At 38.1% G+C, this 26,483-nt stretch overlaps 3 protein-coding genes across 3 annotated transcripts in view; 2 read left to right on the top strand and 1 right to left on the bottom strand.

Moving 5' to 3' along the window:
* Window positions 1–1,531, bottom strand: part of cmpk2 (cytidine monophosphate (UMP-CMP) kinase 2, mitochondrial) — a 7,558-nt gene extending 6,027 nt beyond the window's left edge. The window contains exon 1 of the mRNA XM_066716122.1: window positions 822–1,531. Coding sequence (XP_066572219.1) covers window positions 822–1,415 — 594 coding nt within the window. The 5' untranslated portion in view covers window positions 1,416–1,531. The remainder of the gene's footprint in view (window positions 1–821) is intronic.
* Window positions 1,532–2,349: 818 nt separating this feature from the next.
* On the top strand, window positions 2,350–10,362 carry rsad2 (radical S-adenosyl methionine domain containing 2). The gene is made up of 6 exons (XM_066716133.1): window positions 2,350–2,967; window positions 6,367–6,528; window positions 7,451–7,680; window positions 7,866–8,015; window positions 8,314–8,346; window positions 9,636–10,362. Exons 1-6 carry the CDS (start codon window positions 2,562–2,564, stop codon window positions 9,798–9,800), a joined length of 1,146 nt encoding a protein of 381 aa, XP_066572230.1. The 5' UTR covers window positions 2,350–2,561; the 3' UTR covers window positions 9,801–10,362.
* A 746-nt stretch (window positions 10,363–11,108) lies between these two features.
* rnf144aa (ring finger protein 144aa) overlaps window positions 11,109–26,483 on the top strand; it is a 44,088-nt gene continuing 28,713 nt past the window's right edge. Inside the window, exon 1 of the mRNA XM_066716146.1 lies at window positions 11,109–11,748. The gene's annotated coding sequence lies outside the window, so the exon portion shown is untranslated. The remainder of the gene's footprint in view (window positions 11,749–26,483) is intronic.

Here is a 26,483-nt window from a genome sequence, read left to right on the forward strand (position 1 = left end):
AGAAGTTAATTGCAAACACCCTCAAAACTTGGTGTAAAGACAGGCCTCAAATTTCTAATCGTGCATGCTCTGTCCATTAGGATAACTTGGTCAGTGTCATTCTGAAATGTACTTTTAAAAACTTGAAAAAAAGATGTTCATTATGTGATCTATTGAAGGTTAAATCGTTGAGTTAATTTACCCTGTCTGTGTAAGATAGATGTTTCAGACCACTAATTGTTACTCTTTCTTTCCCAGTGGCGGCCTTTTTATTGTGGTTTTGGTTTGCTTTTGCGTGGTGAAACAGTATCCTTTTACTAATCCATTGCACCATTCAACATGATTTCACTTCATGTCATTTCTACAATTCTTACTACACATTTAGCCAACTGGGTGGGCCTTTTGATTGCTTCACTGTTCAAACTTTGTAGCTACACAGCAAACCAACTGGGTGCTGCCTTCAAATCCCCCAACGTTCAGTGGAATAGATACAAAAGGGACATATACAAAGAAAAAGCAGAAATAGCCTGAATCAATCAAAAGTCCTGAAACAGTGAAACCAGAAAGAAAGGCAATGGGTTTAACATGCATGTGTGGGACAGCGTGGGTCCATTACTCTCCACTAGAGGGGGGGCGTTCCCAGATGTGTGGCGACGGTGCAATGTGCTTGATTTGTTGTGGTAGTGGTGCTATCAACAGTAGCTTGCGTACTCAATTACAGACTTAATAGTTATGTTTATGTGCAGTGATGTTCAAAAACTCAAATGTCTCCCCTGTGACTCACTCAAAAAGTAATAACTGTTCACAATGCACAGTATGGATTCAACGGGATTCAACCATACCTCTTGCAAAACTGTGTACGCATCCTCAAAGCTGTAGAACACAACCGAGTTCCTAATGCTCAGCACCGATGGGTGTTGCTCTGGGATGTCTGCGGCCACGATGCAATATTTATGGACCACCCTCATTGTCTTGTCATCCGGCTGGGACCAAATCCACTGCCACCACTGTGTGCCATCTTCACCGGGAACATAGGAGCACAGGTCCAGTCTGTGTCTCTGGACTAGATCTTGCAGCACCCCTCCAGTGTGCGGGAGGTCCTGTGCGTCCTGGATGAAGAAGCCCTTGATCACTGAGTTGTCCACATCTGGCTGGAAGGCGTGCATTGCCCAGACGCTGCAGGTTCTCGGCAGCTGCGTCGCCAGTGTGTTTTGCAGCTCGCAATATAATCTGGCGCTTTGTATCCTGTCACCTGCGGACACATGCACGGAATAGCCCTTGCCTTGATCCAGAAAGTCATGGATACCCAGGCGCTCGCTGTAAGAGGGTGGGTTGGGATTTAATGCAAAATAGACAGGGTCTCCCCGCCGGTCCAACTCTATGGCGCACATTCGGGAACACCATTGATTGAGGTGACAGCCCAGGCGTCTGGCCATGTTCAGGAGCAGAGGCGTGCAGATGTGCTGGCAATGGGTTATGAAAACAAACTGCGTTTTAAAGTACAGTTGAGGGAAGGGTGGGGGGGTAAAAGGAATCGAAAGCTAACCAGGCTGACGTAGTGAAAAGGAAACTAAAGCAGCATTTAACCTGGAAATTGAAACTCATTGCAGGGTCACGTTATCTGGGAGTTTGTATTTGTTTTTGCCTGTGAACATGTTCTCAGTTGGCTGCTTATTTACTATCCCGGGATTCCCCTACCCCCAGCTGACACGCAACATTGTCACAACGTTTTCGCAACGTAATAGGTAGCTGGGATACGTATGCGTGCCTAATGGAAGCCATTGCAATACAGTAACTATGTAGCTGCATTTTGTCCCCCGGGATAATCTAAATGAATCTGCTGTGCATATTCCCTGGTGATATGTTTGGGAAGTGTTCAATTTGGGCTTGTCTTGTCTTATGTTTTGTAAGTCGATCGTCTGCCAATACATACATACATACATACATACATACATACAGAAGTAGCCTAGATGCAAATATTAATTTCCTGATTTGTGTGATTGGAGCAATTTAATGTTTTAATTATGATAACCTGCAGGTTTTCTGTGGTAGGGAACAGTTATTTGTATAGACATATGACATAACCATAGTAAACTGTAACATGAAAATGCATAACGACGTCATGCATTTGTTTGTTTATGTATTAATGACTAGTTCTCAATATTAAATACATAATCGGTTATACTACTTATAATGGCACAAGTACCCAAAAAACCTACCCATGGAATAGAGGAGGGATATTTATATTTCAGTACTGCAGTATTTTATTTATATTTTTGATTTAGTAGATCATCATTCTTTTTATATATATATATATATATATATATATATATATATATATATATATATATATATATATATATATATATATATGAATGTACTTATGTGCACACGATCAATATGTTTGCAGTTCCAAATTATGCACTTAAAATGTTTCATGTCTCATCCATTATTTGTCAAAAGGGGTCACAGCGTGTTGGTTTTATTAATAACTCCTGATTAAAGTTGACAGTGGGGGAAATTTCGGTTTCGATACTTGCATATCGAAACTCGGGCTGCCAAACTGACGCTATATATAAGGCATGACATCGGCCCGTGCCAGGCAAACACCAGATACAAGGACTGCAGCAGCAGCAGAGGGAGGAAACATGTTTGCCACTGACATCTTTCTCATCCTGCACCTGTGCGTGAGCAATGCGTGCAGCGTGTTGTGCAGCATGGGCAGCGCCTGCTGGAGCTGGGTCGGGCTGAGCATCGAGGAGGGAGACCCGGCCAGAGTCTCCTGCAAGCCCGCAGGGAGGAGCAGCCGTCCAGGCGCCAGAGACCAGAGGCAAGAAGCCCCAGATGCACCGGTCCCCACCAGTGTCAACTACCATTTCACACGGCAGTGCAATTACAAATGCGGGTTTTGTTTCCACACTGCAAAAACCTCCTTTGTCCTGCCTATAGAAGAAGCCCAGCGGGGGCTGCGGCTGCTTAAGCGTGCAGGTAAGAGGGGCGTGAGTTCCGTTCCTGGGCGCAGACTGAGCTGTGGGGGCCAAAGGTAAAACGGCGCCCACTTTTTTCGATTGTGTTTTTTCTGTTAAAACTTAAATCTTGTGTTTGTTTTTTGTTTTTTTAGAGATTTAGTAAATACTTAAGAAGGTGTTTGCATATTTATAAATGTTTAGTGTTTTTTTTTTTTTGGTATTAAATGTTTACATAAATGCTAACAATAAATATGGATCATTTGATTAAATATTTAACTAAATCCGAAATCTCTGAGACACAAAATAAATACATAGCTTTTAAATATTTAGTCTCAATATACATGTTCAATGTAATTGTGAAATCTAAATGTCAATGTTAAATATGAATCTAAATGCTAAATATAAAGATACATGTTAAATCTAAAAAGTTAAATCTAAATGTTAAATCTAAATCTAAATGTTAAATGTGGAGTTTGCAAAATAAATATTTAGCTGACATGCAAATGAGCCCCGCCCCTCTGGCCAGTCAGCCTCTCACAGCCGTGGGGGGCGTGATCCTGTAAATGGCGGCGGCTGAAATGTAGTGACAGCGAGTGCAATATATTATTTTTTCTGTAATTATGAAAAGAGAGATCCTGTCCGCACCCTGCATTGAAAAGGAAACAAAATCCATAAACACCACATTTTATTTCTTTGTGGAATCAGGCTGAAGAGAAGACGCAGCAGACGGTTCAGCTTCATCAGTGCTTAGCAAGCGCAGCTCACAAAGCTCGGTTTTTCTGTTACGAACTTAACTTCGGGGAAATTAAAAACATGTTGAAACTTCATACATGCATATCTTATGATGCGTTATAAATTAAACTGTCTGAATCTCACGATCTCTCCTACATTGAGTGTTTTATACACGAGTATCCCACAATGCATCTGGTTACAGGCGTGACCGACCACTCGGTGCGCTGGTTCGGTGACTGACCACTGATGAGCAGGACAGTGTTATGTATTAGAAATACAATATGAGTGACCACTGATGAGCAGGACAGTGTTATGTATTAGAAATACAATATGAGTGACCACTGATGAGCAGGACAGTGTTATGTATTAGAAATACAATATGAGTGACCACTGATGAGCAGGACAGTGTTATTTATTAGAAATACAATATGAGTGACCACTGATGAGCAGGACAGTGTTATGTATTAGAAATACAATATGAGTGACCACTGATGAGCAGGACAGTGTTATGTATTAGAAATACAATATGAGTGACCACTGATGAGCAGGACAGTGTTATTTATTAGAAATACAATATGAGTGACCACTGATGAGCAGGACAGTGTTATGTATTAGAAATACAATATGAGTGACCACTGATGAGCAGGACAGTGTTATGTATTAGAAATACAATATGAGTGACCACTGATGAGCAGGACAGTGTTATGTATTAGAAATACAATATGAGTGACCACTGATGAGCAGGACAGTGTTATGTATTAGAAATACAATATGAGTGACCACTGATGAGCAGGACAGTGTTATTTATTAGAAATACAATATGAGTGACCACTGATGAGCAGGACAGTGTTATTTATTAGAAATACAATATGAGTGACCACTGATGAGCAGGACAGTGTTATGTATTAGAAATACAATATGAGTGACCACTGATGAGCAGGACAGTGTTATGTATTAGAAATACAATATGAGTGACCACTGATGAGCAGGACAGTGTTATGTATTAGAAATACAATATGAGTGACCACTGATGAGCAGGACAGTGTTATGTATTAGAAATACAATATGAGTGACCACTGATGAGCAGGACAGTGTTATTTATTAGAAATACAATATGAGTGACCACTGATGAGCAGGACAGTGTTATTTATTAGAAATACAATATGAGTGACCACTGATGAGCAGGACAGTGTTATTTATTAGAAATACAATATGAGTGACCACTGATGAGCAGGACAGTGTTATTTATTAGAAATACAATATGAGTGACCACTGATGAGCAGGACAGTGTTATGTATTAGAAATACAATATGAGTGACCACTGATGAGCAGGACAGTGTTATGTATTAGAAATACAATATGAGTGACCACTGATGAGCAGGACAGTGTTATGTATTAGAAATACAATATGAGTGACCACTGATGAGCAGGACAGTGTTATTTATTAGAAATACAATATGAGTGACCACTGATGAGCAGGACAGTGTTATTTATTAGAAATACAATATGAGTGACCACTGATGAGCAGGACTGTGTGTTATTTAGTATAAACCCAATCTGCTGGTGTGATTGTGGGCCAGTGTCTCTAAGTGGGAAACTCTTTATCTGTGAGTGGATCAGTTTTACTGGGAGCCTGTGTCCCCTCAGTGGTCAGTTTTACTGGGAGCCCGTGTCCCCTCAGTGGTTAGTTTTACTGGGAGCCCATGTCCATTCAGTGGTCAGTTTTACTGGGAGCCCGTGTCCACTCAGTGGTCAGTTTTACTGGGAGCCCATGTCCACTCAGTGGTCAGTTTTACTGGGAGCCCGTGTCCCCTCAGTGCATCAGTGACCACTAGCTCCTCTGACCGCATCAGGGAAACACAATCAGACAATTTGATGCCCCGACGCACCGAAACGGCTCCCATTACAGGGTTACTGAAGCCCCGCCCACTGCTGTGAGAGGCTGACTGGCCAGAGGGGCGGGGCTCATTTGCATGTTAGCTAAATATTTATTTTGCAAACTCCACATTTAACATTTAGATTTAGATTTAACATTTAGATTTAGATTTGACATTTGCATTCATTTTTTACATTTATATTTAAAATGTATATTTAGACTAAATATATACATTTATTTTGTGACTATTTAGTTAAATATTTAATCAAACGATAAATATTTATTTTAAAAAACAGATTTAGCATATATTTAAGTATTTCATTAAAAAAAGAAATATTTATAAAAGTATTTACTAAATCTGGAAAAAAAACATAAGATTTAAAAAGACACTATAAAAAAAGTGTGTGCTGTTTCACATTTGGCACCCCATACTGAACTAGTTGGTTTGCTCTTATTTCCATTTTATTTATTTTATATGATTTATTTTTATTTTATTGCTAGCACACTTCATATTCTCTAAACTATGCTATACTGTATATAACTATGTTATATATAATATCTCAATGAAGAATCGCTAATTATTTTTATTATATTTTTAAGTATATTAAAGCTGATGCAAATGTAAAATGTGTCCACCTTCCTCCATCACTATTTCTCCCGTCTGTTAATCTATACCGTTTATTAAAATAATATCCTGTGTGTTCAATTATGTACTTTTACTTCAATCGATTTCACTTTCTTCTTTTACACAATAGATAGAACTGAAAGGGTGCCCCTGGTTTATTTTGATTTTTTTTTCTTATGGTTTAGGAATGGAAAAAATCAACTTTTCTGGAGGGGAGCCCTTCTTACACGAGCGTGGTGACTTTTTGGGAAAACTGGTTCAATTCTGCAAACAAGATTTGGAGTTGCAAAGTGTAAGCATTGTAAGCAATGGAAGCCTGATAAGAGAGAAGTGGTTTCAGAAATATGGTAAGTACATCACTACACTGTCATTCATTTGACATTTGAGATTACAGTATATATAGCCTATATCAGTGGTTCCTAAACCGGTCCTGAAGTCCCCTCTGCCCTGCTGGTTTTCTTTGCAACTGAGCTCTTAAACTTAATTGAACCTTTAATTGAGCTGATAGTTCAATTAAGGGTTCAATTAAGCAATTAGCTCAGTTAGAACAAAAAAGAGCAAAGCAGGGTGGGCTCCGGGACTGGTTTGGGAACCACTGGCCTATATACACAAGCTCGCAGATCGGTTGGTTGCAGTATCGGTTCATAACTGCAGATGGCAGAAGAGTTTATTGCACAGCGTAAAGTTGTTACAGATTCAAGTGGACGTTATATTACTGATAGACCTTTTGGAACTAATATTTTCAAAATAATTTCAATCCTATGAATGCAGATGTAAAGCCTGCAACATCATTTGAATACTATGAGTGCAGTAGTAGTTCAAATAGTAGTGTAAAGGCCTCAACTGAAGGGTAGGGTTTAGTGTTCTCACACAACGAAGTGGTGTTAAACCACATTGCACTGATTTCACAGATACAATTGGATTACTTTTCTGAAAATGTTCATTTGGTAAGGGAAGAATACAAATTACAATAATTCGTATTTTCAGTGACATTAACTTTTTAATAAAGAAATCAGTGATGTATTTCGATAAGTGGATTGACTCGGGATGTTCTCACTTTCATCTTAATCTTGATAAGTAAATGCATAGGCCTATAGGCTGAAAACATTCTGTAAACTAACATGTATAAGTGTACACAGGGAGAGGGATACACATGGGCATCATATGATGTGCCTGAACAACATAAGTGACAAAAATTGAATTGATTGCTCAGTCTGTGTCTTGCAATATCGCTGTCTTGCAACCCAAACCATTTCCTGTCTCCTGCAGGTGATTATCTAGACATTTTAGCGGTTTCCTGTGATAGTTTCAATGAGGAGACCAACAGCATGATAGGCCGACGACAGGGGAAGAAAAGCCACTTGGAAAACCTATACAAAGTACAGAACTGGTGCAGAGAGTACAAAGTGGCTTTCAAAATCAATTCGGTCATCAATACTTTCAACGTGGACGAGGATATGGGGGACCGCATCAGAGAGCTCAGTCCAGTGCGCTGGAAGGTAAATTCCTTCTTTCTTCTTTTGCCTTTTCTGCTCTTCTTCAGATAGTGACACAAGTGAATTCTTAGTAATCGTGATGTCTTTATTAAGATAATCTTATGTGATGCAAGTCTTCCAACTACTCCACTTTTGTATCAGCCCGTACTGCATTGTACATAACATGCCCTGGTCTGCCTGCTCTGTAGGTATTTCAGTGCCTGGTTATTGATGGGGAGAATGCAGGTGAAGACGCCCTGAGAGAAGCAGAAAGATTTGTCATCACTGACCAGGAATTTCAGAGCTTCCTGGAGCGACACCGTGACGTGAAGTGCTTGGTGCCCGAATCAAATGAAAAGGTATACAGAGGAGGGAGGCATTTGCATCTGCTGATATAAAACAATACTAATACTTTCTCCAAGGCATGCATTGAGGACAGCAATGGCAATTATTTGTAGCTGCCGTAGCACACAAAAATAAATACACAAACACCTGAAAGTTATCTTTGCGTGCTGGGAAAACCTTTTGGCGACTATCTTCCACACAAACGTTTTTGGGGAAAGCCTACATAGCTAACGGGATAGTTTTCCTAGGTAAAAGTACGCCATTATATATATGATATTATTGACATTCACCAAGTGTTTTGTTTACTTGCAGATGAGAGATTCGTACCTCATTCTGGATGAATATGTAAGGCACATTTTTGTTCTGTCTCTTAATGCTTTATATAAGCAGCCTGTGGTACAATCTGTTTAACAATCAGTTATATAAATTATGTTTTTGATTCTTGAGACATGCTGACCTTCATTACATTGTATGCTAAAGGCCTGTATCAACCTACGCTGGTATAGCAGCTGTTCGTTTCATTCATTTGCTCTGCACCTTGACATATTTCTTGTTATCATTCTTGGCTACTCAAGCCTCTGATGTCATCATTTAGCAGAAATGACTCATACCACTCAATAATGCTTAGGTACAAAACCCTTATAGTGCCTTCACGAATGATTGCATGACAGGGCATGGAAAAACTGTAAAGGTTTACAAATAATTAGAAAAACAGGAAGCACTTGACGTAGACACACACCATTTAAAAAAATGGTCTAGCAATCTAAGAAGTTGGTCTCAAAGTGATCTTTAAACCTTGATTTATGTAATCAAATAAATTCGGTTACATTTTTAAAGATGTACAAAGTGGATCAATAATACATTTTATATACATTTTAGAAATTACTTGGAATTTGCTCCTTTTGAAAATCACTATCTAAGTGTCCCCAATTACACTGCATTCACATAGTAATCAGTGAGTAAATACACGTGTACTGACACATCATTACACTATAATTATGCATGGCTGCAATTTAATCACTGTAAAAATAGCTTTAACGATATATGTAACTACATAATTGTAGCATTAAAAACCACAACAGTTGCATAGTTACATATACCGCTAAAGGTATTTTCTCATGAGTAAGTACATGTTTACTAAGTGAATACTGAGTAAATACAATGTAAGTAGTGATGCTGCATGTAAACTGCTAGCAACAAATATACAATTTTATTTAATAAGAGATTTTTCTGTACAGAGAAACCTTTCTCTGCTGAAGCAGTTCCATTTCCTGTAACTATTCCAGTGTGAAAGTGCTGCAGCAAGGAAATGAGTCAGCACACAATAGGAGCTTTAACAATTAGGGGAGGGGAGAAACAGTTACACACATTTTACTTGCTCTGGGTGCACAAAGAAAACAAACTATTACTAGATATTACGGGAAATTTAACTGCATATGTTTGCAATGGAAGTGAAAATATCATTCAACTTGAATTCAAACTATTTTGGAAACAACAAATACCTCAAATGTTTAGCAAAAGGGAGACTAACATTCAGAATCACTTAATAAGATTCATTTTCTTTTTGTATAAAGCCTTTAAACACTTGTTGTGGTATATCTTTATTTATGCCTTTGCTTTGTGTTTATTTTCAGATGCGTTTTCTGGATTGCAGAGAGGGCAGAAAAGACCCATCTAAATCCATCCTTGATGTAGGTGTTGAGAATGCCATTACATTCAGTGGCTTTGATGAGAAGATGTTTTTAAAGAGAGGTGGAAAGTACATTTGGAGTAAAGCAGATATGCAACTAGAGTGGTGATTAAAGCACCAACTACTTTGGCCTGCCTCCGGTGCACTAGAACACATTTAAGTTGATGCAGAAAATTGATGGGTATTATTTTGATTGGCATAGCCAATCAGTAAAAACAAAGTTGGGAAATTGTTTTGTTGTTGTTGTTGTTTTTTTTAAATTAATGTAAATAGGCAAGAATGGGCTCTGATATAGGAATTGCCTGATATGGATTAAATTATATTAATCTAATTTATGACTTTACAAAAAAAAAGAAACATTTGTATTATTTTCATATAAAGTATATGTTATATATGTTGTTTTGTCATACATGTTGTAAAATCCTGTTGTTGATACATTATAAATAATAATGCACTTTAAAAATAAATTGGTTTTTAGAATTATAATATATATATATATATATATATATATATATATATATATATATATATATATATATAATAAGATTGTTACTATTCATATTCATGTTCATGCCACCCATTTCCAGGAAATCACAGCAGACCACCTGTACAAGGTTATTGTAATTGTGAATGAAGCTTTACATGTATAAATACAATATTTTAAATATGAAGTCTGGTTATGCTATCTTTGTTATGAATTAACAAGCATGGTCAAATATGCCGGTACATTAGGACTGGCTTCCTGGCATTCTGTGGGAGAAAAGACTGTTTAACCTCATGCACAGATGTGAAATATAACATTGTTTTGTATTACACACTTTCGTTAAATGAAGCATTTTGAAAGACATCTCATAACAACAGATAAAACAGATAAAAACAGATTCAATACAGCAACAACGACAACAAGTGTAAATCCAGTAACAGATTTGCCTTCAACTGTTCCACTCTTTCTCTCTCTCTCTCTGTCTTTTTGGATTATACTATTCATTTTTTTTCATGTAAAAGACTCATATAGGTCATATATATTCCTTAGGGAAGAAGAATGAGACCTGAACCGTCAGCTAACTGAATAATAATAATAATAATAATAATAATAATAATAATAATAATAATAATAATAATAATAATGTCAACTTTTATTAGAAATCAATGTTATATTATCATGAGTAGGACTGTATATAGTTTGAATTGATATTTTGTATAGTTACTTGTTTTGCATAATAACAAAAAATACAACAAAAAACAGACAAAACAACTAAAATGTTACTAAATGCACACACACACACAAGAACCGCTGATCCCAGTGTCACCCCACGGCCCAAACCAGCGGCTCCACATCCACCCGACCCAGCGAGTGCAGCACCGCGCAGTGGCGCCGCTCGGCCGGCAGGGGGCGACGTCCCTGTTCCCCAACTGCAGTCGGTCTCTTCAAAGCAGCGCAACTCGCAGAAACAGACAAATGGCGTCTTTCCAGTCGGACGGAGACGCTGATTTTCTCCGCTGCGCGCAGGGCTGCGGGCAGCTACCGGTCCTGTGAAGCGGCATGCAACGCCACGGCGAGCGCTGATCCGGATTCGTCTGCTGGAAAAGTGTTAACATCAGCCCGGGATGAGAGTGCAGCTCTAAAAAAGAAGAAGGAAAAAAGAGAAAACAGTGGACGTCGGCCAGGGCGCTGCTGATCTGTGTTGATCGGTGCTGTTTAGGGTCCGAGCCCGTCTTGTGAAGCTGCCCGCTCTCTTGTGTCCTCTCATGAGCGTTTACCATCAATGGCACGTCCTCAATCTTGCTCATGCGCGCTGATCTTCTCTCGCCAGGCTTTAGAGAATCATTGTGCACCTTTTTGATGGACTCGGGTGGCATGGGTACACTGAGGAGGATGCCAGTCGCCTCTGATGACATACCACGGCGATACTCCTTGTTGTATCCCAGTCCTAGTGTCACATTTGTGTAGATCGCTCCGCGTACAGCAGCGCCCTTCTCGTCTCGACAGATTCACCCTCATACTCAAGGATTTAGCCCCGCGTAAGGGAGAATAACGGGATCCATAGAAGAGAGAGGTAAGGCAATGCATTTCTTGGATGTTTAAGCTGTATAGATCATGCCACAGCACACAGGCATGCATGCATGTACTTGATCGGCAAGTCCCGTGTGCAATCCAGCTGTTTTAATGTGTGTGTACTGCTCTGCATGCTCCGTCTCACATACTGCATGCATGCTTAATTATATCCGAGATGGCATTGAAACGGCAGTACAGCATGCCAGCATGTCATTATTGCTGCTTGGGGGGAATTAAAAAAGACCCGCAGGGGTGCAAGTGGCAGATATGTAGTCAAGCACTAGTTTGAATCTTGGGAGTACAGGTATGTGTGAAGAGGATGGCTAATCCTGTGTAATTGTTAGTGTGCATTAATGGCACTGCATGGCAGCTGTTACTTCAGTCACGTCTCTAGATCTAGAAATATGAACATGATCCAAGTACACAGACACAGATCCTATGTCTTGATGACATGTGCTGATGTTGCAATGTGCTGTAGCGTCTCCCAGGCATGGGTCTGCTAGGGATGTCCCTTGTGTTTGTGTAGCTGTGTGTTGTTTGCCTGTCTTTTCATGTGTGTGTGTGTGTGTGTGTGTGTGTCCATGCATTTGAATTCTGCAGTCTTTTCATTCCTCCTTTCAAAATGCAGAAGTGAGTCAGGGGCATTCATTTGTCAATTGTGGAGATCCCATTAAGGCCAGCTATTCAGGGTCCAGGACTTGGCAGAGGTCCTGTTGAAGATCTTAGTTATTGAATATTACCAGTGCTTACTATCTGTGCTGTTTTCTACTTTGCTGCTTCTCTTGCCGCTTTTCTTATTTTGTTCTCGGAGCTTCAGTGATTTTTTTTCATCTGCCCTCAACTCGCTGTCAGAGCAAGCCCTGGGCAAAACATTCACACTACAGTGCCTCATGCACAGAAAATGCACTCCTGTAAATCTGTCAGTGTGTGCTCTCTGCGCTGCTGTGTCTTCCTTTTTCTGCAGAAATGAGGCAGACTTTTCTGGCAAGTGTGATGGAACAGTTTGGTTTTTTAATTTCTTAAAATGTAAGCTCTGCTGTCTGATAAAGTGTTTGTTATATACTGTATGTATGCAGGACACAGAATATGGCCTTGCTCCTATTGTATTTAATACAGCTGTGAAGGGGCATTATATGGTGGCTCAGTGGAGCAAGGCAACACAGATTTAATTATGAATGACACACTGACTTTTGCTATAAATATCTCAAATTGTTCTATTACTATTACTTAAATTCTTTACTAGGCGTTCTTCTGGGATGGTAACTATATGTTAAATATAAGATCAAGTGATCTTCTTGACGCTGGTATGCCTCAAGGTGTCAGGACATCTACTGACACAATTTCTCTCAATCTGACATGTTGAAAACCATCATCCAGGTTGTGGATTTCAATAGAGCCCTATATGCCAGGAATGGAGTCTGATGATAACATATACATATGCATATCATTTCAAGAAAAGTCAGTCATTTAAGTAGCTTAAAATGGTTGTCTAAGTGTAAGTTTGCCAGACAATCCAATCTGCAAAGAATCAGTTAAGATTGTAATTAATGTCCAATTGCTTTCTACTACGTTGTTACCTTGCAAATCCTGTTACAATTCTTTGTTTTAAATCCACCCGTAATCTTCTTTATGCTTGGTTTAAAAAGACCAAGTGATTCAGCCGACACAGGGAAAATAGGGCATGCTAAATGTTGATTTTTGTTTATTTATGTATTTTTGCTTTGTAGTTTGATGGTTTCTGGTATATGACAAAGATAGCCATGGAATATAAACACATTGACTTTGTGCTTAAGGAATTGTTTTAACCATATATTTTAGTCCCAAAAGTTCATCATGTGACACAGTGTTCCTCACACTCAGTCAGTGAAGGCCGTTGTCCAGCCAGTTTAGTAAGTCTTAAATATTTGAATTCATTATATACATAGGCTGAATGATTGATGCAGCTCTGTGAGTAATTTGTTCAGATGCTCAAGTAGACAGGAAAGCAAGAACATTTTGTCCATTTCTGCACTTGAGAAATTGATCACACACACTTGTAGACCTCATGTTTTTTTAAATCGTCATGCTGCTTAAGAGGAGAGATTTGTTTTTGTTGTAGTTTTAAGGTATGAATGACTTGTCTGTAGTATGTGTTAAAGGCTAATGATAAGATTTGCCTGGCTTATGTGGGAATTACCAGGCATCTGATTTGGTTTAAATAGGATTTCCTGTTTTCTGTCAGTGCTACCAATAGTCTGTCAGCTGGGCAGTTAGGCATCAGTTCTGTGGGCATACTGGGTTCGTCAAGAAGTGCATGTCATGAGACAGGAAGCCCACTGAATTGGATTTAAACAAATCTTTATAGGAATCCATCAAGAGTAGCCTAATGCCAGTGGTGGAAATGGTTTCCAACTTGGTCATCCATCACTTTCATAGTACATAGTGCAAAACCGTGATACTGGGTCAAAATATTGCAGTTTTTAATTGTGTTATCCAGAGGTCTTTCCTCAATTTGATCAGTTATCATTATATGCTTTGGCATACACACATAGCCTAGACAGGTTACTAATGACAATATGATAACATGGAGAAATAAACACAGGGCATGAGTGCTTCAATAGCAGTATTAAACCATTACAGAATCTATTGCTTTCATAATGTGGCCATCATACCCTTTTACTGTGCACTAAATTAAGCATTAACACAAACATATCACGCTATTGTGTGCTACTTGCTTTCTTTTATTACCCTGACAACTTGAATCACAATTCAGAAAAGCTAATACTGGGAGACTCATAAGGCAACAACTGCAAGCTTGCTCTTCATTATCCGGAAAGAACAACAATACTGGATGTCTATACTTTCTAGTATCAATGCAAAGAAGTGTTGAACATGATATTCCCATCTCTGCCATCTTTTTGCTGTGATCGGAAAGATATTTAGAGTGCCTTACTAAGCTTTTCTAAAATATAATTATTTTCCTCACAATGCTGGGATGGGTGCCATTTGCATTTGGCACAGCTGCGATCAGTATTGAATCATTCTTCATTTCCCCTGTGTCTTGCATAGCTTAATACGCATGTCAGAAGATGCTCTGGAGGTTTATAAAGGCCTTGTCAGTAAAGGGAACAAAAAGATTTTCTTTTGCAAAGCATGTGCCCTAAAATATGCGTCTCCACGATGCCTTGGGGTACCAAGACTGTACTGTTGGTGGTATTAGGCCCAGACATCTCTGCCTCTGTTTACAGTCTTATTTTTATTAAATTAAAACCGAAAGGCTTTCACAGCACTGTCAATAAGCAACAGGAAGTAAAACCATTTCCTTTGATAGCTTTCACTTCCTCCGTCTGGCAGGGAGATACAGTGTGTCTGTGAGTCAGCATATGCTGCCAGAACAACAAGATTTATAAATAGGTTAGTTTGGGAAATATCAGAATAATAACTTTCACAGCAACTTCTCTTTTGCAGTTTCGATCATCATTCCATTTAGAAATCGCTTTGATTTGTTTTAATCTCAAAGTGCTTTGGCAAGCCAAATGATCATTTAGAGAGAGGCTCTAAATGCATTTCAAGATCTCTTCAAATATTTAGAGATATCTAAATAAGGTGCTTTGTAAAGATATCTCTAAATTATTTGCAGATATCTTTAAATGATTTAGAGATGTCTTTAAATTAATTAAAGATATCTCTAAATGTTAATTTGGCTTGCCATAATGTGCCCCCTTGCCTTAGTATTATGTAGTGAGTCCGGGTTATTTAAAAGTTTTAAAGGGATGGATACATTAAAAAAAGCACTTTGGAAGGGGGGGGGGGGGATAATTTGAATTTTCCAAAAGTAATGCAAGTATTTTAAACACAAAAAAATATTTGTATTCCAATTAAGCATCGAAGTACATTGGGGAGGTGGATTAAAGTGTGATAATCACAGCCCTAAAGGCGTTATTATGCATGATGTGTAGTGGAGTGCTTCTAACACTTTAGGTTTGTGATTATCACATAGTAATCCACGCCGTGGTGTAGCTGTAATGCTTTTATGTAACATTTTATTGTTTTTGTTTCTGATTATGTCGATCTGCTTGTGTTTGAAATTGTGTTTTAAGATGGTGCTAAAGAAATCACTCTGGCTTTCTTGGCTGGCAATGTCTCCCTTGCCGCACGACATGAATAATTACTTTTAGGAAGAAAAACATCAATGAGACACTAAACATGTTATTGTTTTCTGTATGTATTCGTTTGATAGACACACAAGACCCAATAGACAGTAGTCAAATTGTATGAAGGCAGACATTTAGTTGGCATTGTGTGATTATCGATTTTAGTTTTTTCACCGTTATAAACATAGGGTTGCTGTTTGAGATACGGTGAACCAAGATTAAATCCACTGCAGCTTTATTTCCAAAAACAAATCAAAGTTTCAATTATGTCTCTGAGCTTTTCCTCACTTACATAGTAGCCTGCTGTGAATCGTGTAAAAAGACAAACTAGTAGAAATGCAAGGAATATTGGGTTTTTTATCTACCATCTGATAACAATATTGAGTTCTACCCGATTTGCATCAGTTAATTGGAAATTTGGTCAGGCAGAGTAAAGTGGGGTTGGATCTCGAGGGTGTAAGAGATTATTATTATTTTTGAAACCTTGGAAGAATATTGCTAGCTGATCAAATAAGATGATTTATACAGACCTTCAAGCATTTAACCTCTTGAAATTATTTTGTCTCATTACATGAAAGGAATTTGTTGCTTCATACACCCCCTATATCATAATGGGAACTATTAAACCGTATTGGTTACAGTCGAATACTTTCCAACTCAAGCGAAAAGTAATGATCCCAGTCCTGTGTCTGGGAGCTGAACAGAGGCCCATGTGTTACGAATTCCTGGGGAACGTAGGTGATTTAATGAGGTCAGTCTCGGTACACAGAAGCACTTTGTAGAAACTGTACAGAGGAAAAGGTAAGCCGTTCGTTAAAATTGAGGAACCCAAGTTGTGTAACGGACATGTTTTCGCTATGGGGAGAAACTGTTGTTTTGTGTTGTCTTGATGCAGCTTGACTTTGGCCATTACTATGTACTTTTATAAAGTGCGCTTTTCACATACGGTCTTGTACCATGTCAAACTTCTCACCTGTTTGTTCCGATCCTTTTCATCCATTACTGTAAACCCCATGAACAAGTTCAGTTGCATGTGTCTGGAAGTATCAGGAATTGGTTTTTGTTTATATATAACTGTCATGAATAATGTTGGTTATCAGTTTAAGTATTGATGGTATGTATCATACAATAATACAACTTTATTGGGTATTAAAAACTTGCTTTAATATCAAATACAACTCTGCCCATCAGTTAAGGAAATGAAACAAAATATGAAAATGATCTCTCTATAGAGCATCAGTACACCATTCAGTTTATTTGATTTACAACATATTTTCATAATGAACAGTGAGCATGCTTTAAGTCCATGGCACAGAATTTCTAGCTCTGTTACTCATTCCTACATGTTTTATCAGTTTACATTGCCTTCCATATCTCTGTAGATCACAGAAAGAGACCCTTAATAATGTAAGAAGTTTGACCCAAAATGGACACAATTATTTTCTTTTTCTGAAGGATCAGTCGCAAAGCAGATTAAAGAAGCTTAATGGAGAAAACAAAATAGCTTAATTGTGACAGATATTAATGGTTTAGGAAGGAAAGACATCAAGCTAGTATATGTATTGCCAAGACACCAAAGTTTTACTGTCACATCTAGGTCTTATGTCCAGTGTTTTCTAAATACAGTTTTGTGTGTTGTAGCTGAATGTAATATTTAAGAGATTTCTGAGAGATCCACTGGGGGGTGGGTTGTTGAAAAAATGCTTCAACCTCAGTGTATAAAGAAATTGGATACCAGAAGACCGGTAGCAGGTATTTAATGAACAAGGTGATTACATTACGGTACAAATTATGTTGGATACAGTTTTGAAATGGGAGATGGGGACTAATTATACAACTGGCATTATCTGACACAGAAAAGTGGTTGAAATTTCAATGAGTTGCCTCTGTTATTACTAACTGTCCCTATGTCTGTTTATTATGTAGCAGATTTGTCCTACTGTTTTACCCCGTTTCCTGTTCCATGTGTTTTGATACAGCTAATGAAGTTACTACAAGTGAGCCTTGATGCACAGGTTCAAATCCAAACTAGCATCTAAGTCTTCACAGATGTTTAGGGGCATTTTAGCAGTTGTTAAATTAGCTTGAACATCAGTAGGGTTGGTATGGCTGAGCACAAGGCAATCTCAGGCTTCTTTAACCATGCTTCAGTTCATTAAAGTCTGTCTCAAAAGCAAATCTACCAACCTCCTGTATCATATAACCACAAAACCAGTTAATTCCTTCAAAGGCATTATCTGTCTCTCTATATTCTACCTTTTGAGCACCGATGGGGTAAGGTTTGTGCCAGGTTGCAGAGAATCCATATACACAGAGAAACTGAAGGCAAGATTTGTAGTATTCGATGTCTAGCCAGAGCAGAATTGCTGATAATACACACAAATGACCACAAGGTTAAATGAACAACATGCATTGTAAGTACATTTGTTTCCAAAGAGTTACTTAGCAATTAACGATGTTATTTCAAACATTGTTGTCCACGGTGCAAAATGTCATTATTTTCCTGTCTCTTCATAAATTGGTTATCGTGAGTTTATTAAATATAATTTATTGTCTTGTGTGCAACGATAATAGAGTGTAAAAGTTGTAAACCTGTCTGTCACTTCTGTAAAGCACGCATGTGAATAAAGTAGCAACTGACATTAGGCACATTTACACCACCATTTCTGAGCAAGATCTAATGCATTGGTAGCGTTTGATCCTGCTCAAAAATGGCAGTGTAAACGCTCAGTGATCGGATCAAATGCACCTCTCAGGGAGATGGTACAGATCCGGATCAAATGCATTGTTAGCATTTGATCTTGGCAGTATAAACGCTCATATTATAAATAAAATTACTGTTAAAATGAACAATACATGGCTTGTTATTTATAAAAATATATAATTGTATTTTTATTTGGAGTGTTTTGGTTGCAAAAAAAATTGAAGTGCATTGGTTTTACTTAATGTGATAAAATGACAGTTTTTGATATAGCTCTGTGTTCTGTAGGACTCATTTATTTAATATGCATATAATGAAGTTTTGACTTATGTGCTAGTGGGCATGCGAAGACCCCTGCTGCAGCTGAAAGTTGATCCAGATCAAATGGCATTGTAGATGTGACACCACTGATCCGGATTAAATGTACCGATGCATTTGATCCGGATCAGAAATGGCCGTGTAAAAGCGCCTAGTGTTTTAGTTGGATAATTCTAATTCATTTCAAAGCAACACCATTGAATCCAACCACCATTTTGGCACAGACTAACCCAGGTAACACCTGTTAAACATAGAAACTAATGTTAGCCTAGATTTAATTTTAGTCATCGATTACAGCCAAGTTCATGTAATAGTCTACATGATCCTTTTGGGAGCTTGATGTCACAGTTAAGTGCTTCCTAGATTCTTATACATCTTCCTGTGTGGAACTGGTGAGTGTTAAATTACCAAATTTTAGCCATGCCAGGGTATTTTGCAGCATGCATCATATTACAGCACAAGGAAGCTAATACCCTAATAAAGCTTGGGTACTGATTTGGGAAACATGCTGTCATTATTTCTCTGAGTGCATATGATATGACCTGGCAAAATGGATACCAAGATAGAGGCTTATTCCTGCTTCCAGTACCCAGTATCGGTTCCCATGAAACCTTAAGAGGCACACGTGGGTTTGCTTAAGATGCACTCTGCCACGAATTAAACCGAAAGATCTCGATGACATGGTCCTTGTATGATCTCGAATGTTAGTCGGCAGTTCTTTTGTTTGTTTCTTTTACAACAGATTTTGATAAACTCAACAATACAGGCCTAGTGTATTTCTTTTGAGAGCAGTTCACCATTTTGAAATTGCTCGTTTATGGAAAAGGCATGAATACATTTTGTTAATTTAAGATGCACCTACGATTGCTTTTCCACTAATAAACTTAATTTACAAGTAAAATGTAATTGGCATTAAGCCACATGTTCTGCCTGTGAGTGCACTGAAATACCTCATGTACTCTCATTTACTGCACTCAAGACAATAGCAGAACTAATGACTTTCATTCGAAGCCTTATAGTGAGGTGAGATTTTAATAACATTGAACTCTGAACACGCTTTAATAACTGTCAGGCTTTTATTTGTCTCTAGAAATGCTGAATATTCAGGGTTTCATTCAGTTTTCTTTTTTGTAAATGTTTCAGAAATTATGAAAATATTTTATTATATGATATTTCATAGTTTTCTTTCCCTAATCACACATTATCCTTCCTAGCATTGCTGATTTTCATTCTTCTGAGTAGGAAAAATGAATTCAGTTTGTATGGAAATGCTAGAAGATGTTTTTTCTTGAATTCATTAAAATCTATATATTGGTTTCTGAAAGCGTCTTTGGAAGCACCGTGTTGACTTGCTCCCTCTCTTCTCCCTTACCTCCAAATGCTGTACGTGGTATATGAGGAAGAACAACTTATGCTACAATCAAAACAGGGTGTAAACGCCAACTAAAGAGGTCGCTAACAACATCTTCCATGTTACAATGTGCAGCCTTGCATGCAAAACAGCAAAAATGAGACTAAACTTATTTAATTTTGAGCAGACACAAACGCAACAATTTGATATTCAAAAGACCTAAGGGAAAGCATCTTCCAGCACACTCTTATTTTGGGAAGTACTGTGGGAGAGCTGCACAATTCCACTATTTATATGCGAGATATATTTAAAAGCTCTGCAGATGTCAAGTACCCAGCACTTCCGAAAGTGTTTTCTGTCTGACTGCTCTGGAAATCCTACATTTAATGAGCAAGAATAGGATGTTCAGATAAATACAGTACTGTGAATCGCCAAATGTGCCTTTACCTCTTATTTGTATCCTGAGGGGTTTTTAGATTTAAAGCTTTTAAGATGTCTGCATGCATTTGGGAAGGAGGTGTTATCGAGGTGGCTGTCGGCCGGAGTTCCCTCCCAGCTGCTGGAGAAATGCCAACTTCAGGTGTTTCTAGTGCATTACAGTTGGGGAAAAAGATGTTTCTCAAGCAGATGCCAGTGACATTCGACCGATAGCAGACTGAAGGACACGCCTCCTGCACGACTGCAAGTTGTCATCTTTAGCATGATGCCTTTGATTTTTTTAAATAGCAGTGTAAATTTGAGGTGTCTGGATTTGAGTAATGCAAGACCAATTCGAGCTGCTTTGCTTTAACAGCTAAAACAAAATGTGGGGAACACATTACACTATATTTGTTGAAACCCTGCTGTTTTCTCATTAATACTACGATACTGGTTGTTTTGAATTGTTTATTAGCTGCACTACAGTACTTTAATGGAGTAAAGTAATATTCTCTGACTCCAGGTCATTTTCACTGCATTTCACAATGGCTTTCTGGCACTGGCACTCCTCAGCAAAAGCTTTCATTTGCTTCAGTTTCAGCCTGTTAAAGAATGTTCGCCAGAAGCCAATTCTCACATTTCAAATACTTTTCTTTCTTGCTGTCCCCACAAATCCTCAAGAGGACAAATGCATTCCCCTATTCCCACACAACTCCCATGTATTTGTTCAGTTTTTTTTCTTGATGATTTTAGTGCTCAAAATAGAATGCTCTTTAAATGAAAGGGTGGGGGCTGTTTATATATTTTTTTAAACTTCCTCTTACTTCCAGAAATCTGTCACTTGACCCAAAGTGGCTGCTCCCCACTCTCTAAGCAGTTTAAGCAAGTAAAATTATTCCAAAAAGGTTTCCTGTTTTAATGCTTTTTAGAGCTGGAGGTGAGCAACAGTGACATGTATCCAACAATATGATCATTGCATTGTAGGTATCGATATTCTGCACAGACCAGGGGCAATTACAGATACTATTTATTTATTTTTCTTCTGTCAGTTCAACTCTCATTGGCTGCTGCAGGTCCCCGTTCTCCGAATGTGTCACTGATCACTGATCACTGCCGATTCTAGTCGTAAATATGAAACGTTTGATATTATCGTAGTGGCTCCAACTAGAAAAAGATTGGATCGGAGGGCAAGCGATTGCATTGTGGACCCACTCACACTACACGATTATCGGTAGCTGGCATGCGCCCCACCCAGCTGCTTGTCGTCATGATCAGTGCAGATTTGTCGGGAGGGCCAAAACAGGCTAAAATCTGTGTAGTGTGTGCCTAGCTTAACCAATAAAAAGTTAATTATAATATATGTTCTTATACAATTTTATGCTTAAAAGCCCTACTGTTTTAAATTGAGAAATTATTTGTTAAATTAATGGTTCAATGAAGGGTCCTGGTTGGGAAGCCCTGATATAACAGACCACTTAATTGCTCTTAAATGGCATTTTGACATGGTACAGAAAAAATGTGGTTAGAATGTTTCTGAACATTTTTAAATATTTTATAATGCGCTTCAATACGCAGACGGGTTTGTGGAGATCTAAGCCATTCAACTTTTACACCTGTCTTTTCTAATGAGGAAAAATAAAAAGAGATGAGGAAGTGTCACATTCATTGTACTAATTTCAGTTAACAGGCTTTTATCAACCTTTTAATAAAGGGGTGGCACACTTAACATGATGTAAAGGTTTTATGCATGTGGTCATAAGAGCCTATTTTAAATGCAATTTGCAAAAACTGTCTCGGGTGCAAGTAAGTCATTAACCTTTTGCAAAACTGCTGCCTCGCATGTTTTCACCTGAGAGTTGCATCAACCAGAGAGCAACCGCAAATCTGTTTACTGAAGTGCTCATAGAACGAACACTAGAGGAAGTCTTTATAACAACGATATCCAAATAAAATAATTGTTTTAAGAGCTTTGGGGCTTAATGCCAGCAGTAGTACTATCTGGCTGATTGAATCAGCATGACTGCTGTTTGCAGTGTCTGGTGTCTGTAAATCATTTATATTCTATAACTTAAATGTATTTATCTATATATCTTGTAAAGCTAAAACTGCTATGCAATGTCCTGGGATCTCTCACTACAGCTTAATGATTAAACTGCTGATTGCTTAGTTGGGTAACTACTATTACTTAATAATAATAATGACTTTAAACAATACAATATAATAATACTTTATTGTCCACACAAGGTGGAAAGTTGTCTTTGCTCTCACTCGATGAAAAACACATCAAAAATCCATCCACGTATAGATCAATACATACAATCAATAATTACATTATACATAAAAATACATTCTAAAATACTATTTAAGATCATCTTGAGTTAAGAAAGCAAATTGAAGTGGCAATAAAAGATTTCCTGTATACATTTCTGGTTGACACAGGCACCCTATATCGCCTTCCTGAAGGTAACATCTCAAACTCTGAGAACAAGGGATGCGAGTCATCATCCAGAATACTCTGGGCCTTCTTCCTAATTTGCAGTGCATATAGATCTCCTAACTGTCACAATTTTGCTAGCAATGTTTACCACTCTGGTGAGAATACTCCTATTGGTCTGCTAAGGTTCCCGTACCAGGCAATGATGTTAAATACACTCTCAATCAGGGATTTAAATACCATCTCTAGAATATTCGGACTCACCCCAAAGCTATTCAATTTCCTAAGTAGGTAGAGGCGTTGCATACATTTTTTTAAAAGATATAGTCTGTATTCTCCAAAGAGCTTAATCTTTTATCCAGGAAAGTGCCTAGATATTTAAAATGGTCTACAATTTCAACAGGTTGGCCATTAATCATCACTGGCTGTACCACAAGGTCTTGTTTAGCACAAATTACTAGCTCTTTTGTTTTCCCCTCATTTATTTCAAATGCACTTTCTTGGCACCATGTTTGTAATGCCTTAGCATGGTTCAGGTACTCACTTTCACTTAATATATCTCCTGTCCTTAAAAGGCCAACTAGGACCATGTCATCAGCATATTTATATAAGCTGTGGCATTGATCTTGGATCCTAAATTCATTTGGTTATACAGAAAATAAAACCGGTGATAAAACACAGCCCTGCGGGGCCCCTGTATTGATGATGAGCTGCTCCGATACATTTCCATTAATACACACTCCGTGTAACCAATTTGAGAGAAAATCTCTTATCCAAAAAATAAAGCCCCTATTGACCCCCAGATCATATAACCTTTGCAAAACAATGTGCAACTTCATTGTATTAAAAGCTGAACTAAAATCTAAAACAAGGCTCTAGCATATGTCCTTGGCTGCAGTAAGTGTTTTGCTGCTTTGTTAAAAAGTGTTAAAATTGGATCATCTGTACACCTATTCCTTTTATACGCAAACTGACACGGGTCAAGACAGCTTGACACAGAACAGGTGAGGTGTTTCACTAAGACTCCATAGTCCTACATAAGTTGGAAGCCCTCTGTGGGCCCTTTTATCATTCCTTCACCAATACAAAAATATGTGTCGGTTAACACCATAGGCAACTTAATAATTTATACATTTGAATGACCTATACAAATTTAATTATGCTTTAATGAATTGACTTTGCTGTGTGCATCAAGATGTGTGTGAGTGATTATCCTGTTGAAAATGGCATCAGCTTAGGACATTGTTGCTTTTACTTTTCTACTAAGAGTGATTTCCAAATCATAATTTCAAGGTATTTCCTTAAGTGGAGTTGTTGACCACAATTGAAACGCTTCCAAGCATCAACAAATATATCTGTTTACTTTTAAACATGAAAAATAAGCTGAATCTAATGGTGATATTCAAGGTTTTGTCCCCTGTAACGTCAAAGCACTCGAGCAATTAAGTGCTAATTCAACCTCATGCTGTCTGTTTTCATTGAAGTGTGTCATTGAAGCATAGTGTATTGCTATTTCTAAAATTAATTTCTTTTTTGCTGCTTTCGTCTCAAGTTAAATCTTTCAATTTGTACTGTAGTAGTAGTAGCAGATAATCCAACATATATAAAAACAAACCAGCTGACTAGCAGAACACATTGCTGGCAGTTGATTCAAAACCTGAACAGAATGACAATCTACCAGAATTAGAAGGTCGATGTGAATGCACACGTATCTGTGAAATAACAGTTCGGGTCTGTGAGCTCTTTAAGGATTAACCAGGAATCCTGCTTCAACTTACAATATTGATTTCAAACATGTTTGCTGTGATTGGTGCACCAGCATTTCAAAGAAAGCAGAATAATCAGTGTTATTTTTATTATTGGTCAAGCCTTATCCCTGGCTTTTGTTTGGTTTTCACAGTCATCCATGAATGCTGCACAATTAGGAATCGTCCTAAAGCTGTTCATTGTGAGCAATAAATATTAGTTCTGTTATACATATTCATATTAAGGACCTAATTCATGGGATAATGGCCATTTTGTGGCTTATTCATCCAAGCCCACCTGCTTGAGTCTCAGTGTCCACGTAGCCTAGCAGTCCTCAGGTCAAAGGTTTAAATTAAGGCTGTGCTGCTGGCTAACTAGCCTGGCTGTCCTGATGTAGGTTTGGCCGACTGTAGCTGGGACTGCGATGGTTAGACAAAAGCTGGGGATTTCCGGTTGCCATCAACCAGCGCCTGCGTTGTGGTGCTTTGGTGTCTAGGACTAGAGAGGTTCAGGATGGTGTGCCCTTCAGTTCGTACACATCTCAACACAGTGAGGTAAAGTGTTCCTCTCTCTGCTCTCTCTCCGCACTACTGTTGGTGATTGCATATAGATGGATACATCCAAAATGGAGGGTAAAGACAATTACATGCAATTTATTTCTAAAGAAGAGCAGCATCAAAAATGTGTTTACGTAATTTGACTGTGCTTTCTGTTTTACTTGGTTAATATAGCACTGCTTTTTACTAAACTGATGTTAAACTGGTTGAATGCTACCTCTTATTCCTCCAGGGATGAAATCTGCTCAATACTGTAGCGTATGAAGCCGATATGTATTTTTCCTTTCTTTCATGTGCAGAGTTGGCAGATTTCCAGTTTCCCAGCAATTTCTTGTGGTCTCCTGAGAGTTCCTAAGATATCCAGACTCCTGATAAAGATCCTAAGCTTTTATGATTGATTTAAAATCATATTCCTCACAGGGACCCAGAATCCTGTTCCTAAACAAGATCCTATGGGGATCTTAAAAGATCTTGTAGGATCCTACATGATCCTGTCAAGATTACCAGGGTGAATAACTGATGAAAGGCCTGTTTACAGCACGCACTGGGTAATTTATACTGCGTGTCTTGCTTACACTTAATTATGTTTTTTTTTTTTACATATTTATTTCAGCAATAACTTGTTAAGATTTACCTTCTTCGATTCCAAGCACACTGTAGCAAATTGTGACGTATGTGATGATTTTCGTATTAGAAGGAAGGGACACAAAAAGCAGAACATTTGTTTTTATCTTTTTGCTGTGGTCTAAATGCTCTTGCCATGCATGGAATACTATTATAAAACTGTATTATATAAAGGATTATGCTAGCACTTTTCATTCTGAACGGATGAAGCCATCAACAACAACAAAATAAAATACTTCTTATCTGATGGATAACTGAAAGTGGAAATTGCATATTATTGTCATGGGCTTAAAAGTCTTTATTTATGTATTTGTTTATTTCGATTTTTTTCCAGATACATTTCAGTCAGTTCCCATGGCACATACTATACTTTGTCTGATACTTACTCCCTTTCAATATTGACTACATTGTAACAGCTTTAGTGATTAAGTGATGCAATGCATAGGGCAGATCTA

The sequence above is a fragment of the Amia ocellicauda genome, chromosome 1, assembly GCF_036373705.1.
Source record: "Amia ocellicauda isolate fAmiCal2 chromosome 1, fAmiCal2.hap1, whole genome shotgun sequence".
In the NCBI taxonomy this organism is placed as follows: domain Eukaryota; kingdom Metazoa; phylum Chordata; class Actinopteri; order Amiiformes; family Amiidae; genus Amia; species Amia ocellicauda.